Source organism: Pongo abelii, chromosome 4 (genome assembly GCF_028885655.2).
Source record: "Pongo abelii isolate AG06213 chromosome 4, NHGRI_mPonAbe1-v2.0_pri, whole genome shotgun sequence".
In the NCBI taxonomy this organism is placed as follows: Eukaryota; Metazoa; Chordata; class Mammalia; order Primates; family Hominidae; genus Pongo; species Pongo abelii.
In genome coordinates, this window is record NC_071989.2 from 123262854 (window position 1) to 123279939 (window position 17086).

At 43.6% G+C, this 17086-nt stretch overlaps 1 protein-coding gene across 6 annotated transcripts in view; it reads right to left on the reverse strand.

Annotated features, from left to right (window-relative positions):
- The window catches only part of TRIM36 (tripartite motif containing 36), a 56248-nt gene that overhangs the window by 28844 nt on the left and 10318 nt on the right, over positions 1-17086 (reverse strand). For 2 of the 6 annotated variants that reach the window (XM_024247636.3, XM_054555827.2), the window contains exon 2: positions 9339-9573. In XM_024247636.3, coding sequence (XP_024103404.1) covers positions 9339-9573 — 235 coding nt within the window. Of the gene's footprint in view, positions 1-9338; positions 9574-14833; positions 14950-15470; positions 17084-17086 lie in introns of those variants that run through there. The other 4 variants (XM_024247637.3, XM_054555828.2, XM_054555829.2 and 1 more) reach the window with 4 other exon arrangements.

The window sequence follows — 17086 nt, forward strand, 5'->3', positions numbered from 1 at the left end:
GCCTGGGCAACAGAGCAAAACTCCGTCTCAAAAATAAAAATAAAAATAAACTACAGACCAATATTCCTGATGAACACAGAAGCTAAAATCCTTAACAAAATACTAGCTAACTAGATCCAACAACATATCAAAAAGATAATCCACCATGATCAAGTGGGTTTCATACCAGGGATGCAGGGATGGTTTAACATATGCAAGTCAATAAATGTGATACACCACATAAACAGAATTAAAAACAAAAATCACATGATCATCTCAATAGATGCTAAAAAGGCGTTCGACAAAATCTAGCATCCCTTTATGATTAAAACTCTCAGCAAAATCAGCATACAAAGAACATACCTCAATATAATAAAACCCATCTATGACAAACCCACAGCCAACATAATACTGAATGGGGAAGAGTTGAAAGCATTTCCTCTGATAACTAGAACAAGACAAGGATGCCCACTCTCACCACCCTTCTTCAACATAGTACTGGAAGTCCTAGCCAGAGCAATCAGACATAAAGGGCAAACAAATCGGTAAAAAGGAAGTCAAACTATCACTGTTTGCTGATGATATGATTGTTTACCTCGAAAACCCTAAAGACTCCTCCAGAAAGCTCCTAAAATGGATTAAAAAAATTCAGCAAAGTTTCAGGATACAATATTAATGTACACAAATCAGTAGTTCTTCTGTACACCAACAGCGACCAAGCTGAGAATCAAATCAATAACTCAACCACTTTTACAATAGCTGCAAAAAAACCCCAAAAACCAAAAAACTTAGGAATATACTCAACCAAGGAAGTGAAGGACCTCTACAAGGAAAACTACAAAACACTGCTGAAAGAAATCACAGAAGACACAAAAAAATGGAAACACATCCCATGATCATGGATAGCTAAAATCAATATTGTGAAAATGAACATACCGCCATGAGCAATCTACAAATTCCATGCAATCCCCATCAAAATACCACCATCATTCATCACAGATTTAAAAAAAAAATTCTAAAATTCATATGGAACCAAAAAAGAGCCCGCATAGCCAAAGCAAGACTAATAAGCAAAAAGAACAAATCTGAAGGCATCACATTACCTAATTTCAAACTATACTGTAAGGCCATAGTCACTGAAACAGTATGGTACTGGTATAAAAATAGGCACATAGACCAATGGAACAGAATAGAGAACCCAGAATACTTACAGCCAACTGATCTTCAACAAAGCAAACAAAAACATAAAAGTGGGTAAAGGACATCCTTTTCAACAAATGGTGCTGGGATAATTGGCTAGCCACATGTAGGAGAATGAAACTGGATCCTCATCTCTCACCTTATACAAAAATCAACTCAAGATGGATTAAAGACTTAAACCTAACACCTGAAACTATAAAAATTCTAGAAGATAACACTGAAAAAAACCATTCTGGACTTTGGCTTAGGCAAGGAGTTCATGACCAAGAAGCCAAAAGCAAATGCAATAAAAACAAAGATAAATTGCTGGGACTTAATTAAACTAAAGAGCTTTTCCATGGCAAAAGGAATAGTCAGCAGAGTAAACAGACAACCCACAGAGTGGGAAAAAATCTTCAAAATCTATACATCTGACAAAGGACTAATATCCAGAATCGACAATGAACTCAAACAAATCAACGAGAAAAAACAATCCCATCAAAAAGTGGGCTAAGGACATGAATAGACAATTCTCAAAAGAAGATATACAAGTGGTGAACAAACATATTTCAAAATGCTCAATATCACTATATGATCAAGGAGATGCAAATCAAAACCACAATGTGATACCACCTTACTCCTGCAAGAATGGCCATAAAAAAAAAAAAAACAGTAGATGTTGGCGTGGATGCAGTCAACAAGAAACACTTCTACACTGCTGGTGGGAACGTAAACTAGTACAACCACTACAGAAAAGAGTGTGGAGATTCCTTAAAGAACTAAAAGTAGAGGCCAGGCATGGTGGCTCACACCTGTAATCCCAACATTTTGGGAGGCTGGGGTGGGTGGATCACCTGAGGTCAGGAGTTCGAGACCAGCCTGACTGACACGGTGAAACCCCGTCTCTAGTAAAAATAGAAAAATTAACCAGGTGTGGTGGTGCTCACTTGTAATCCCATCTACTTAGGTGGCTGAGGCAGGAGAATTGCTTGAACCTGGTGGGCGGAGGTTGCAGTGAGCTGAGATCACGCCATTGCACTCCAGCCAGAGCGACAACAGCAAAACTCTATCTCAAAAAAAAAAAATACTAAAAGTGGAACTACCATTTGATCCAGCAACCCCACTAGTGGGTATCTACCCAGAGGAAAAGAAGTCATTATACAAAAAAAGATGCTTGCACACATATGTTTATGGCAGCACAATTAGCAGTTGCAAAAACGTGGAAAAAACCCAAATGCCTATGAATTGAGTGGATAAAGAAACTGTGGTATATATACACGACGGAATACTACTCAGCCACAAAATGGAATGAATTAATGGCATTCACAGTGACCTCGATGAGATTGGAGACTATTATTCTTCGTGAAGTAACTCAGGAATGGAAAACCAAACATCATATGATCTCACTCATAAGTGGGAGCTAAGCTATGAGGATGCAAAGGCATAACAATAACACAATGGACTCTGGGGACTCAGGCAGAAAGGGTGGGAAGGTGGTGAGGGACAAAAGATTACAAATAGGGTGCAGTGGATACTGCTCGGGTGATGGGTGCACTAACACCTCGCAAATCACCACTGAAGAACTTACTCATGTAACCAAACACCACCTGTACCCCCAATAAACTACGGAAATAAAAAAATTTTAAAAATAAAATAAAGAAAGAAAAGTAACGATGGCTTGAAAAGGTAAGGAAGTAATGTAGACCAAGAAATGCAATTTTATATATCAAACTGAATCTGTGGGGACAATGATATTTGCAAATTATGTGAATACTAGCACCTTACAGAATCTATTCTTTTTCCCACAAATCTTTCCTTTGAAGGTAGATTAAAAAGTCAGCAAAATTTTAAAATAAAGACTCTAAAAATTTTCAAATTGGTTTATAGCAAATCCCCTAAAAAAGTCAGCTTTCAGTCATTCATTTAACCATTTAAATATCAAAGAGAAAATAAAGTATTTCAAAACAAAGAGAAGAGAGTCAGTTCATAACTAACAGGTTCCAAACTTCTGCCGGTTGCATCCTCTCCCATATTCTGGCTGCGACTTCCCCATCTCTATCCCTGGACAGTTCATGAACTGCCTCTCCCAGTGGTGGACACTACTGTTGGGCTTTTGGTGTTTGGCAGTGGCCTGATATCTTATGCTGCCACCTTAATGCTTCTTTTGGTACAATCTGACTATTTGATGCCTATGAGTTACATTCACCTTTTGGGTATTATATCAGCATTCTTCACCCTGTAAAATTTATTTCTCTCAACTACTCTCTGAATCAAAAATGGGTAGTAGCTTTTTTAAAGCAAACTGCTCCTATCTCTCCTTCTAATTACTAAATTTCAACACTTAAAATTTATATTCTCAAAAGCCTGTAAGAAAAAGAATTATACACGGCTTCTAATCGTGGCTATAAGATTTTTAAATTAAGAAATGCAGAAGAAAGAGAGAAAGACAGAAAGGGGATAAATTTCAGGTGTTAAGTATTCTCCCATGAAATAGACGGTGGTATCACCAGCATTCCATTAAAAAGCAGTCAATGTTATTTTTAAAGGTCAACTGGAGTAAAAATAAATTTTAATAAGATAGGTTGCCCCATCTTTTACATAGAATCAAATATTTCAGAAAGTCTAAAAAAGGAGTGTACATTTACCCACAAGTGGTTAAGACCTCAATCCTAAAACTCTGATGCCAAGTACTTTAAAACATCAACAAAGAAAAGACTCTATATGTATAAAACGAGCAAAGATATCACTAAACAGAAAAATAATCAATACCTTTAATCAAATTTTTCAATACATAAGAAAGCATTAGCTTATTTAACCTTTTAAATGTAGCAATATCAAGCTTTGTTCACTAAGTAAATGTAAAGGATTTTTTTAAGATATCATATACGAAAAAACAAAAGCGGTATAAATAATTTTCTTCAAAAATATCTTGTCATGTATATTGACAAAATGCAAGCACCAATAATCAGTGTTTTCTTTTAAAAACATCAGAACTTGCTTGGAAATTTAGTCCTGTTGACCTTTAAGTCGTTTCAGCCCAATTTGTTCACTCTCTACACAATTTTGAAGACTTGACCACTGATGTTTAAGAACCTTACATAAGATTATTTAATTTAAATCTAACACTATATTGCCTGCGGCCACAAAAGCAATAAAACATTTTCTACCTCTCCACCCCACAGATCTCCGTTGTGATGCTGTGAACAATGAACAGAAAGCTGGATTTAGAATTTAATTTCAAAGAGAAGATTCACAACTTGTTAACAAAAGAGAAAGCGGTAACTGTGTCCTGAAAATAATACAATTATTGAATTAACAGTAAAAATGTGTTTTTCCTGGTACACATAGTATTTATGAAGCCAGTAGTATAAAACATACATCAAGCAATCTTATTATAATCATTGTGGGTACAGCACTTAAGAGACAACACTTTGCCCTATATAGATTTGTATTTTTAAACAATCATACTTACAGTAAATGTTGCAAAAACAAAGTGAAATCAAACATCTTTTGTTTGACTTTTTACTGACCTAATAACTGTCAAAAAAAAAAAAAAAAAAAAACTAAAACTGAACATATTCAGTTTAGACAACCAGAAAATACAAAATGGGGGGAAAGCTTACTGTATACTTTATGATCAAAAGTATACAGCAATATGGCTTTTATTTGTATATAATTTAATATGCTATTGTGTTATGCACACAAATCTTACTCTCCTTTCAAGGTACCCTTTAAAAAAAACTGTCAAAAATCTAATGCAAAATAATCCAAAAGAAATATATGAGCCAAAACTACAATATACGTAAGTTTAAATTTTCCAGTAGCCATATTAAAAAAAATTGAAATTAATTTTAATAATGTTATTTAACCCACTATATCCAAAATACTATGATTTCAAAATATAAACAATATAACAATTATTAAAGATCATTTCACAGTCTTTTTTTATTCTGTGTATTTTAACTCACAGCATATCTCAATTCAGACTAGCCACATTTCAACCACTCAATAGCCACATGTGGCTAGTGGCTACCATACTGGACAATCCAGGTTTAATTAATCCCTTTATTAGACCAGTGGCAAAACCAGACTGGGTGCAGTGACTAACGCCTGTAATCCCAGCACTTTGGAAGGCCAAGGCACAAAGACTGCTTGAAGCCAGTAGTCTGAAACCAGCCTAGGCAACAAAGTGAAACCTTCACCTCCACAAAAAAAAATTTTTTAATTAGCAGGGTGTGAGTGAGTAGCACGCACCTCTAGTCTCCGGCACTTAGGAGGCTGAGGCAGGAGGATCACTTGAGCCTCAGAGTTAGAGGTTACAGTGAGCTATGATCAAGCCATTGCACTCCAGCCCAGGTAACAAACAGAGTGAGACCCTGTCTCAAATAAATGTCTAAAGGATAAAAACTTAAAAAGAAAGTTGTCCGAAAAAAAGGAATATTACTCATGAATCTATCAAAAAAAGAATTATATGGAAATGCCCAATAAATAGATGGCAAGTAACATCACATTTGCACTGCAATGACTTCTACTAGTTTAAAACTGGTAAAGGACAATCCTAAAATTTGCATTAAAACCTCCAGGAATGATTTCCATACTTGCAGCACTCTCACCCTTTGGGTGCTCTCTCTTTGTTAACTTGCTCTGTATGTGTTCTTGATAAAGGACTATGCTCTAGTAATTACATCTGTTATAAAGCTTTTCATAATGCTAAGGGGTGTGTGTCTTTAAAAAAAAAAAAAAAAAAAAAAAGAAGGTGGAAGGTGGGTCTATCTTGCTCATTGTTCTTAACCATTTAGCCATATCTGGTAACCAGCAGGTGCTCAAATATTTGTTGAATGAATGAATGCCACTGGTATTTAATAAGGCATAGAACTTCAGTGCTGGAGATATGGCATGTGATAACAACTGGCCCAACCTACCACCCATAGCAGAAATATCCTCAGCATTATTGCAGACAGTGGCCGCCCACCCATTGTTTTAAACAAAGTCTGCAGATACTGATGGCCCAAATGCTGCATGGGTCACAGCCAAAGATATGTTTTGGCTGTCCTGCCCTATTGAGCTGGTGTGGTATTTTTAAATGATCTGAATTGAAAATATTTAAAAAACAGATTTCACATGGAAACCACTATCAAGTTTTTGTGAAAAACCAATGAATCTGACAATCTGGCATCTTCAACCCTGATAGTGCCAAGTGGTTACTGCCCCCTTTAACAAGGCATACGTTTCAGTCTCCACAGTCCCAAACCACACCCTACTTCTCCAACAGGGAGTCCTAAAATCAGTTGGCTGCTGTCACTTTGGGCTGCTGGCTTTCTTATAGTAGTTGAGCTAAAGGGAAAATCAAATATTTATTGTCTCCATATTCACAGCAAAAAACTAAAATGAAGGAGAGTCCTGTATTTATTATGCCTGAGGCTCTCTTCATTAATGCACCTGTTTGGCCCTGCAGCATCTAAATTTGACACCTGATGTAAACACTTTTAGTGGCAGGAGTCTGATATACTTAGCCCATTTCATTTCTGGACAGCCTTAGTGGGGGGTGTGTGTGTGTCTTCTTTCATGCTAAGTTAAATCTGCTTTCCTATTCCATCTACTCATTGACCTGGAACCTCTGCTAGAGATATCCAGCATACTCATTCTATCCATAACTATCATATTCTGCAGTCATCCCTTCTCATCTCCTGTAATTGTTCTTTACAGAGAAAAGTTTTCAAACTCCACCATTCTAAGTTTCCCCTCTCAGGACATAATCTAACTTCATAGCGTTCTTCCTAAGAGGGAGAAACATCCCAGTAATTCTATTTCGGATCTAGACAGTGAAATGTATGGTGTAATGGAGCTCATATTCCAAAAGACAAATGCCATTATTACTGAATATAAGCCATTGTGGCACGCTCTGTACAAATCCTGTGGCAGAGGTTTCTCATTCAACATCCATTCAACAAATATTTATTAAGCATCTACAGAGTACCATGCCAGGTAAATTCCTGAAAACAGAAAATCATTCATCTTGTTCTTCATATGAATCACATAAAAAACTAGCCAAATCTTAACATTAAAAGCCTACAGAATTTTGTGAAATATGTATATAAGTGCAATCTAATTATAAGGAGAAATATCTAGTACATAACTAAAATTTTATTTGTTTCTGCTAAATATTAATATACAAAAAGTTTTCTTTGGTCAATCAAGCAGGGGTTCCCAATTAGCCAATGAAGATCTACCAACAGAATATCAAGTTTTATCTAGTAGGACTGATTTCAAGCGCTGCTGTCTTTCCCTTCTCAGTGCGCCAGATTGGTAGCAAGGGAGGAAACATAAAGGTGATGACTTCACAATGATCATGACCCTTTATAACTTCATACTCTCTGAGCTTTGTTTGCCTGATATGATGCTGCTTGTTTTTTTGTATATACATACAATTTCCACATGTGCAAAACATCATCCATGTAACTAGTGATTGCCATTTTGCCATTTAAAAAAAAAAAACACCATGTTTTAAAAACAGCATATCTACTCTTCTCCACTCTCTGATGGAGCACACATAAGCATCACCCAAGGAGACTCCCTATCACAGAGAGACCAAAAGATAACATTCTCTAAAATATAACTTAGATTTCTTTCTGAAAACTTTTTTTTTTACAAGATTAAAAAGTTACTCCTATACTTTAAGAGGGAGAAACTGACAGAGTGGACAAAAAGATTAAACTTGAAACCTCAAAGCCCAAAATGGGAAGCGCCACTCTGAAGTCTGATACTTAGGACCACCACTGACTCTCCTCCATAAGGACATGCCTAACATGAGACTGTGTTGTTTCCACTCACTTTGGTCCCTGCAGCTGACTTCTGTACTAGTATTTGGCCCTGAATTTCAGTGTCTCCAATGATTTCAAATTAATTTTGTTCTACATGAATCCTGCAATGTCTGTCCAGAAGAAAAAGTAACATTATCCCAACAAGAAACAATTTAAACATTGGCCATGTAATAAAGATACATATGCTGTACGTCAATTTCATTTTCTATACATTACCACAGAATTCTACTACTATTTATGATGTTCAAAATCCTTCTTTTAAAAATAGACAAAAATGGATAGAGAGGATGGACGCAGTGGCTCATGCCCATAATCCCAGCACTTTAGGGGGCCAAGGTGGGCAGACTGCTTGAGCCCAGGAGTTTGAGACCAGCCTGGGCAACATGGTGAAACAAAAATATACAAAAATTAACTGGGCGTGGTGGCACCCGCTTGTAGTCCCAGCTACTCAGGAGGCTGAGGTGGGAGGATCACTTGAGCCCAGGAGAGGGAGGCTGCAGTAAGCCAGTACTGGACCACTGCACTTCAGCCTGAGAGACAGGGAGAGACTGTCTCAAAAAAAAAAAAAAGATGAGAGATAAAGAAAATAAAACCCTCAAACGGGGCCAGATGGGACAAAATGACAAAAAATTATTCCCTTTTATCTAGGACTAGCCATTAGGTAGTCCCACTCCTTAACTCTGCAGTATTTATTTACCTATTACCATATATGAATGTTTTCCTAGTTAGTATTTCAGTAGTACATTATTCTATGTATCAAGTACATCACACAGTCAGAATACTTCCTAAAGACAAACATAGGTTTTTTTTTTTTTTTGAGACAGAGTTTCACTCTTGTTGCCCAGGATGGAGTGCAATGGCGCAATCTCGGCTCACCGCAACCTCCGCCTCCCAGGTTCAAGCAATTCTCCTGACTCAACCTCCCAAGTAGCTGGGATTACAGGCACACGCCACCACGCCCAGCTCATTTTGTATTTTTAGTAGAGACGGGGTTCTCCATTGTTGGTCAGGCTGGTCTTGAACTCCTGACCTCAGGTGATCCACCCGACTTGGCCTCCCAAAGTGCTGGGATTACAGGTGTGAGCCACTGTGCCCAGCCTTACAAACACAGTTAATAGGAGTTTAACACAAAGTTCATGTTCAATATCCAATATCTACTTCAAGTATGTATCAAAAGACAAGAGTTCATTTTGACATTTTAACAGTGGGGAAGGACCCTTTATAACTATAGTTTTAATTTATTCACCTGGAAAAATTAACTCTCAAGATGACAAAAATAATTTTCCTTCCAGTTACCACTGAATATATATCTATAAGCTTACCCCCACTACCATCCCAGCCCACAGTTCTAACACATACCTGGTCTGTTAATTCGATCAATTTTATCCATACTAGGGGAGGGGAGCCGAAGTCGAGGACTGCTTTGATTGGAGTTGTCTGATCCCACATCGTTGAATGAATCATCAAGAGTCAGCAGGAGTTCTTTTACGCATTTATGACAGATACTATGTTGGCAAGGGAGAATCAATGGGTGGGTAAACAGCTCCTTGCATGCGGGGCAAATGAGCTCCCTTTCGATATTCTTAATGGTAACCTTGAGAGTAAAATAATCCAAGTTAAAGGCTCTTAGTGGGTAAATATATTAACATTCTTATACCTCTTGAATAAGTACATGTGTTTATTTTTCCAAAAAGAATTAAGAAAATTATTTTTTAAATTTTAAATTTCTTTTCCCCAATAAAATTTGATACCATCAACTGCCCTCAACACCCATAACCCAGAACTGAAGGAACATGAGATAGTAAAAGGCAAAAATGAAGAGAAAAATTATGTAAAATATTAGGGGACCATGATATTTTATCAAAAATTATAAAGCCATCATTCGAATCTCCATCACCAGTGCACTGATTTAGGACTTCGGTGAAATCCTAAAAGTAGATCATGTCAATAAAAATTTTGAATACCGCACTAAGAGTAAGACTATATTCTTATTTAGTGAATTAACACTGTGACTGACAAATAACAGGAGCTATTAAACACTAGCTGAGTCAGTATGTTCATGGAACCCTAGTTGGTATCTATTTACAAGCTGAATTATCAGCAATTTTCTACATTAAAAGTGACCATTTTTCATTAATGCCTGAGGTTCTCATGCTGTATATCAAAGCAATTATCTTAAAAGCACTTTATGAATATGTATTAGTCCATTTTCACACTGCTATAAAGAAATACCTGAGGCTGGGTAATTTATAAAGAAAAGAGATTTAACTGACTCACAGTTCCACATGGCTAGGGAGTCCTCAAGAAACTTACAATCATGGCAGAAGGGGAAGCAGATCTGTGTTACGTGGTGGCAGGTGAGAGAGAGCAAGAGCAGGGAAACTGCCTTACAAAACCATCAGATCTTATGAGAATTCACTATCACAAGAACAGCATGGGGAAAATCTACCCCTGTGATTCAATCACCTCCCAACAGGTCTCTCCCTCAACACCTTGGGATTACAATTCAAGATAAGATTTGAACCTAACCATATCATTCTGGCCCTGGTCCCTCCTAAATCTCATGTCCTCACATTTCAAAACCAATCATGCCTTCCAAACAGTCCCCCGAAGTCTTAACTCATTTCAGCATTAACTCAAAAGTCCAAGTCCAAAGTCTCATCTGAGACAAGGCAAGTCCCTTCTGCCTAGGCACCTGGAGAATCAAAAGCAAGTTAGTTACTTCCAGGATACAATGGGGGTACAGGCATTGGATAAATGCTCCCATTCCAAATGGGAAAAATTGGCCAAAACAAAAGGGCTACAGACCCCATGAAAGTCTGAAACCCAAAAGGACAGTTATTAAGTCATAAAGCTCACAAGTGAGATCTCCTTTGACTCCATGTCTCTTATTCAGGGTACGCTGATCCAAAGGGTGGGCTGCCATGGCCTTGGGCAGCTCCACCCCTCTGGCTTTGCAGGGTACAGCCCCCACGCCACCTGTTTTCATGGCTGGCGTTGAGTGTCTGCAGGTTTCCCAGGTGCATGATGAAAGCTGTTGGTGGATCTACCATTCTGGGGTCTGGAGGACCATGGTCCTCTTCTCAGAGCTCCACTAGGGAGTGCCCCAGTGGGGACTCTGTGTGGCGGCTTATATCTCACATTTCTCCTTTGCACTGCCCTAGCAGAGGTTCTCCATGAGAGCTTTGCCCCTGCAGCAGACTTCTGCCTGGACATCCAGGTGTTTCTGTACATCCTCTGAAATCTAGGCAGAGGTTTCCAAACCTCAACTCTTGACTTTTGTGCACTGGTAGGCCCAACACCATGTGTAAGCCACCAAGGCTTGCACCCTCCGAGGCAATGGTCTGAACTGTACCTTGGCCCCTTTTAGCCACAACTGGTACTGGAACAGCTGGGACACAGGGCACCAAGTCCCAGTGATGGCAGCTGCAGCCCATCTGGAGCAGCTGCTGCAAAGATGCTGGCTGCAGTTGGGAAGGCAAAGCCGGACCTGCTTGCTCTGCAGAGCCAGCGGGACCCAGGAACAGGCAAGGGACCCTTCTCCCTTCCGAGTTGGTACGGAGGGAGCCCCATGCTCTTGGGTGCAATTTCAGCCACCCTGCTGTGGACTAGGGCATTCCTATGCTCTCGGGGGCCCAGGATGCCCCTCTCCCCCGGCATGCTCAGAAGTGCCTGCTCCTACTGCTTGGCCTCTCCCCATTCCCAGTGCCCACTCTGATTTTGGAGAAAAGCTGTGGCCAAGCCCGGGCACTGACATGACCTGGCCAGGCGTGTGTGTACTTGAGGAGATGCTGACACACCAGCCCCCTGCCACCTCAGCCCCCTCTGGACTTTGGGCACTGATGAACGTGGGAGGGAGGCCAAGGGCAGGGCTGAGGGTGACTCAACGTGGTACTGCAGGTGTCCCTCAGCTGAAACAGTCTGGGCACCATGAATGGCAGTGGGAGGGAGAAAGGCTCCTGGGAGGAAAGGGACAGGTCCCTGCTGAAATCCCACCTTCAAGCCAGGGACAGCCTGAAGCCTAGGGTCCAGGCTGCCAGTTCCACTGACTGGAGTGAGAACTTACAGTGAATTTTCCAGGCCCACCCATGGCCACCCATGGGCCAATCAGCACACACTTCCTCCCCTCTGAAGCCCATAAAAACCGCAAACTCAGCCAGACTCTGGTAGATGATGGGACCACCCGCCTGCAGATAAGATCTACCCACTCGGGTCTCCTCTCCACTGAGGGCTGCACACTTGACCAAATGACCTGCCTGCAGAGGAGGTAACCACTCTGGGTCTCTTCTCTGCTGAGAGCTGCACTTGTTGGGAGGAACTGCCTGCAGAAAGCAGCTACCCACTACGGGTCTCCTGAGAGCTATTCTTTTGCTCAATAAAGCACCTCTTCACCTTGTTCACCCTCCAGTTGTCCATGTAGCTCATTCTTCCTGGACACAGTACAGGAACTCGGGACCTGCCAAATATTTGGCAGGACCAAACAAGCTGTAACACAAACTGGGCTAAAATACACCCTGCTGCTCGCCATGTTGTGGGTGACGAGGAGGAGACAAGAGAGGAGAGAAGAGCTGCAGCCGTTCAGGGAGCCTGGACTTAGGAGCTCCCCAAGCCAGGGCTGTGACATCCTCTTTGTGGCTCTACAGTTCCTGGCATCTCCAAGTTTCTGGGTGCCACCATGTTCCACAGTGCTTGTAGTGGGAGCCACTTGTGGTACACCTGTTCCAGCCACAGCAAGGAGCCGGCGCCCATATTGGCACCTGGACCTGCCTGCCCCGCCACAGCCACCATGCCTGGCTGTGCACACTGTACCCCGTGCTCGCTCACTCATGCACCCCTTGCTGCACTGCACCTGGCTTGCCCTTGGCAGCCGTGGGATATGGACCAGTAGTGAAAGCCAAGCACAGCCTGCCGGGCCAAGTGGGCAGAACAAGCCCAGTGGGCCTGAGCAAAACTTGGGCAAAGGCAACACTTGCCACAGAGGTTTCTGGCTGGCGAAGCGACACCCTAAGGATCCTGTGATACCGAGCCTGCACACAGCAGCAGGGCCCTGGGCCCACTCCACTAAACCATTTTTCTCTCCTAGGTCTCCAGGCCTGTGATGGGGCTCTCTTCATTAATGCACCCGTTTGGCCCTGCCAAACGGAGGGACTGCTGCCAAGATCTCTGACATGCCCTGGAGACATTTTACCCATAGTCTTGGCGATTAACATTTGAGTCTTTTTTACTTAAGCAAATTTCTGCGACTAGCTTGAATCCCTCTCCAGAAAATAGGTTTTTCCTTTCTACTCCGTGGTAAGGCTGCAAATTTTCCAAACTTTTATGCTCCACTTCCCTTTTAAACTAAGTTGCAATTTCAGATCATCTCTCTCAAGTTCAAAGCTTCACAAATCTCTAGGACAGGGGCAAAACACTGCCAGTCTCTTTGTTAAAGCATAGTAAAGAGTCACCTTTACTCCAGTTCCCAACAAGTTCCTCATCTCCATCTGAGACCACCTTGGCCTGCACTTCTTTGTCCATACCACTAGCAGAATTTTGGTCAAAACCATTTGACAAGTCTCTAGGAAGTTCCAAACTTTCCCACATCTTCCTGTCTTCTTCTGAGCCCTCCAAACTGTTCCAATCTCTGCCTGTTATTCAGTTCCAAACTTGCCTCCACATTGTTGGGTATCTTTACAGCAGTGCCCTGCCCACTACCTTGGTACCAATTCTCTGTGTTAGTCCATTTTCACAGTGTTATAAAGAAATACCTAAGAGTGGCTAATTTATAAAGAAAAGAGATTTAATTGACTCACAGTTCTGCATCGCTGGAGAGGCCTCAGGAAACTTACAAATATGGCAGAAAGGGAAGCAAGCACGTTTTACATGGCAGCAGGCGAGAGAGAGTAAGAACAGAGAACACTGCCTTATAAAACCATCAGATATTGAGAGAATTCACTATCACAAAAACAGCATAGGGGAAACCACCCCCATGATCCCATCACCTCCCACCAGGTCTCTCCCTCAACACCTGGGGATTACAATTCAAGATGAGATTTGGGTGTGGACACAAAGCCTAACCATAACAGAATATTAAACGAGTGTAGGGGACCCTTTAAAAAGGTGTATAAGCACCACCACAAATGCTCTCAATACTACAGGCTTTCATTATTTTAAGTGAGAAGCATTTTAGACTCATCACAACTAAAAAAGTTTGATGACCTCATACCAGTTTCCCCATCATTTCTCTACGTAGTTTTTTCCATGTATCCCAGACTTCATATATCTATGAATCCTATAGTCAGCATCCCTGCAATTTTAAAGACAGCCTCAACTTCAAAGTACTTATAACCTTGTACAATCATTTCAGCTACTAGAAATACATAGAAAATTAAAATTGATTTAACTAAATGTAATGAAATTTTAAAATGTATGCTAACCTATTCTCCCTAAAGTGACACAAAGTGCTTCAATAATCTCTGACAATTTTGCATTGGAGTCAACTGGTTTTATCACTGTCAGTGGGTGTTTAGATGCAGTCTCTTGCTGCATCACTCAAATACGTGATGAAGAGCCATATCACTTCCCAATTGTTCACAGATTTGGAAATAAGATAACCAAACCTCACAATTCACATCAAAGAATACAGAATATTCACATCCTATCTCATTTCACAAAGGGTTTGGCACCTAATTCAAAAGAAAATCTTGTCCGGGATATCCAAAATAGGTTCTTACATTCCATTTTATGTATAAATATGGTCAGTTAAGGTTTACTTCTCACTGGGGGAAGATCTAAAATCATTTCCATTTTCTTGTACATAAAGCAGTGTCTTGAATCTGACTTTTTAATCACAATGGACATAAAGTATTTCTTACCCAAGAGAAAATTTAGTTCATCTGTCATTGAGGGAGAAACAAACTGATTAAGTGTGATGTGGCGGCTCCCTCAATTAAGCAGTTCCTCGGGAAACTTCGGAAGAATTGCACATTCGACACCTTTAAACAAAAACACTTGTAGGCTGACAGCTGCCGGGGCCCCGGCCCGCCACCCGCGGGCAGGCGAAGCCGGGGAGGAGCCTCTGGCCCAGGCGGCGGCAGCCGGCCGGGCCCGCGGGGGTCAAGACGCCTAGACAAAGGGCGGCCCCGCAAGCGCGAGGCACGCGCCCCAGCTTTCTGCCCGCACCCGACTGCCTAACGCTAATTAATTCTACCGCTTGAGATCCATTAGAGAGACCCTCCATGATTCCCCGAGGTGCTCAGGTGGGCAACCATCGGATTTGCGCTCTTCTCCGGCCCAGGGGACCCCACGTCCGGCTCTCGAGGATAGAAAGGGGACGCCCCGGGTTGCAGAACCTAGCCCCGGGCGGGAGAAGGCGAAGAGGAAGCGGGATCCCCACCGCCTGCCCTTGCTTTCCCAGGAGGAGGCTCCCTCCCGGCTCTCGGCGGAGGAAAGAGAAAGCCGCGGTCGGCACACCGCCCTCGAGGTGGGGGCGGCGGTCCCCTCCGCACTCACCGGCGAGTCTGAGCCATCGCCCTCCATGGCTGCCTTCTGCCAGGTGTCATCAGCGGCACGTTCCACTCAAACACACCGGCTACCCAGCGCAGGGTCTGGTGGGCGGGTCCCTGCGGCGGCCGTGGAGCCTCGGTCCGAAGCTGGAAGACGAGCTGGTCAGCTGTACCTGGCCAGCGGACCGGCGCGGGGAGAAGTAAGCCGGGGCAGGCAAAAGCACAGGCGCGGGAGAAGCGAGCTTTGCTCCCAGCGACTACCCCGGGAATCCCGCCCAGCTGCCGGCTGCGGCAGCGGCTCCTGCGGACTGCGGCTGGGAAGGGCGCCGCGCAGAGACCTGGGCGGGGCACCGCGGGGCGTAGCCGGGGCGTGGCCTGGCCGTTGCCCAGGCAACAGCGCCTGCCGCACAAAAGAGGCGGGGCCGCCTGGGGCTGGTAGGCCGGGTGTCTGAGCCGTAGGCTGAGCGGGACTCGGCTGGGCGTGGGTGTGGCATGCGGTTGGGACTCGGCGCCCTCCGCCGCCACCTTCCCCCTACGCATCAGTCCCTCACTCCCACCCGGGTAGCCGCCCGTCGCCCTATGCCAGGCTGGGGGGGATCTGAGGAACGGAAGTGAGGGCAGCCGGGAGCGGTGGGCGGGTGCCCAGGGCGGCGCCCGGGTGGGGAGGCTCCGCTGCGGCAGAGCAGCCGGCTGCAGCCCTGCCCCTGGCCCCGCGCTGCCACTCCGCCCTTCAGTTTGCTCTCAGTGCGCTTTCTTCACTAGCGATTCGAAGCCCCGCTTCCAGGCTCAGCACAGGACGGTGCGGGCGAGGGCGAGCCTAAGCCACCTTCCCTGAATGGCCGCGGCGAGCACGGTAGAGCTGCGAGAGGCGACCAGAGTGAGACCCCGCCCGCCCCCTCCGCCGTCCCCAGCCAGGCGCGGCTTGGGGTTCCCTGGCCCCGCCCGACTCATCCGCGTTCTCTTCTGGCTTCACTTGCTGGGTGAACTTAATAGTCCCTGAATGGGCACCGAGCAGTCGTATCCCGCTTTCTGCTTCTATACCCCCAAGTCGCGATGTCACCGCACGTTCTTGCCCAGTGGCGCGGGGACCGCCTGCAGGGTGGAGATTCCTCTCCCGGATGCTGGCCAGGGACTGAAGTTAAAAGGCCGCGGCAAGGGAGCGACCCCCGGCCACCTGGGCCTACGCTTTCGTTCCTGAGGACCAAGATAGAGGGTCCTGAGCGGCTCCGGCACTCCCGCACCCCCGCGGGGAGTGCTGCTGAACGTTAAGGCGCGCGCCAGCTCAAGGACTGGCGGCGCACATTTCACTTGCCACGGCCCAAGTGTGTTTCTTGTGTTGTTTTCAGGACACACGGAGAACAAATTAACTTAAGATTATTAGATCACGCCACTGCCTTCCTTGCTAGCTAAACAATTGATTCCTATGTATTAGGCTTTAAGAACAGATGCCCTAAATTGCTGGGTAAGTAGGGACTACAGAGCTGTAGCGAGACATCTCGCTTAGGTTTTAAAATGCTTCCCACTTTTATTTCCTGTTTGGGAGAAGTCTGTCGCTGTGGCAAGTTCCGCCGTCTTCCCACAGCCCTGTCTGCAGCGGTAGCCTCGTCTCCAATCCGGCATCTA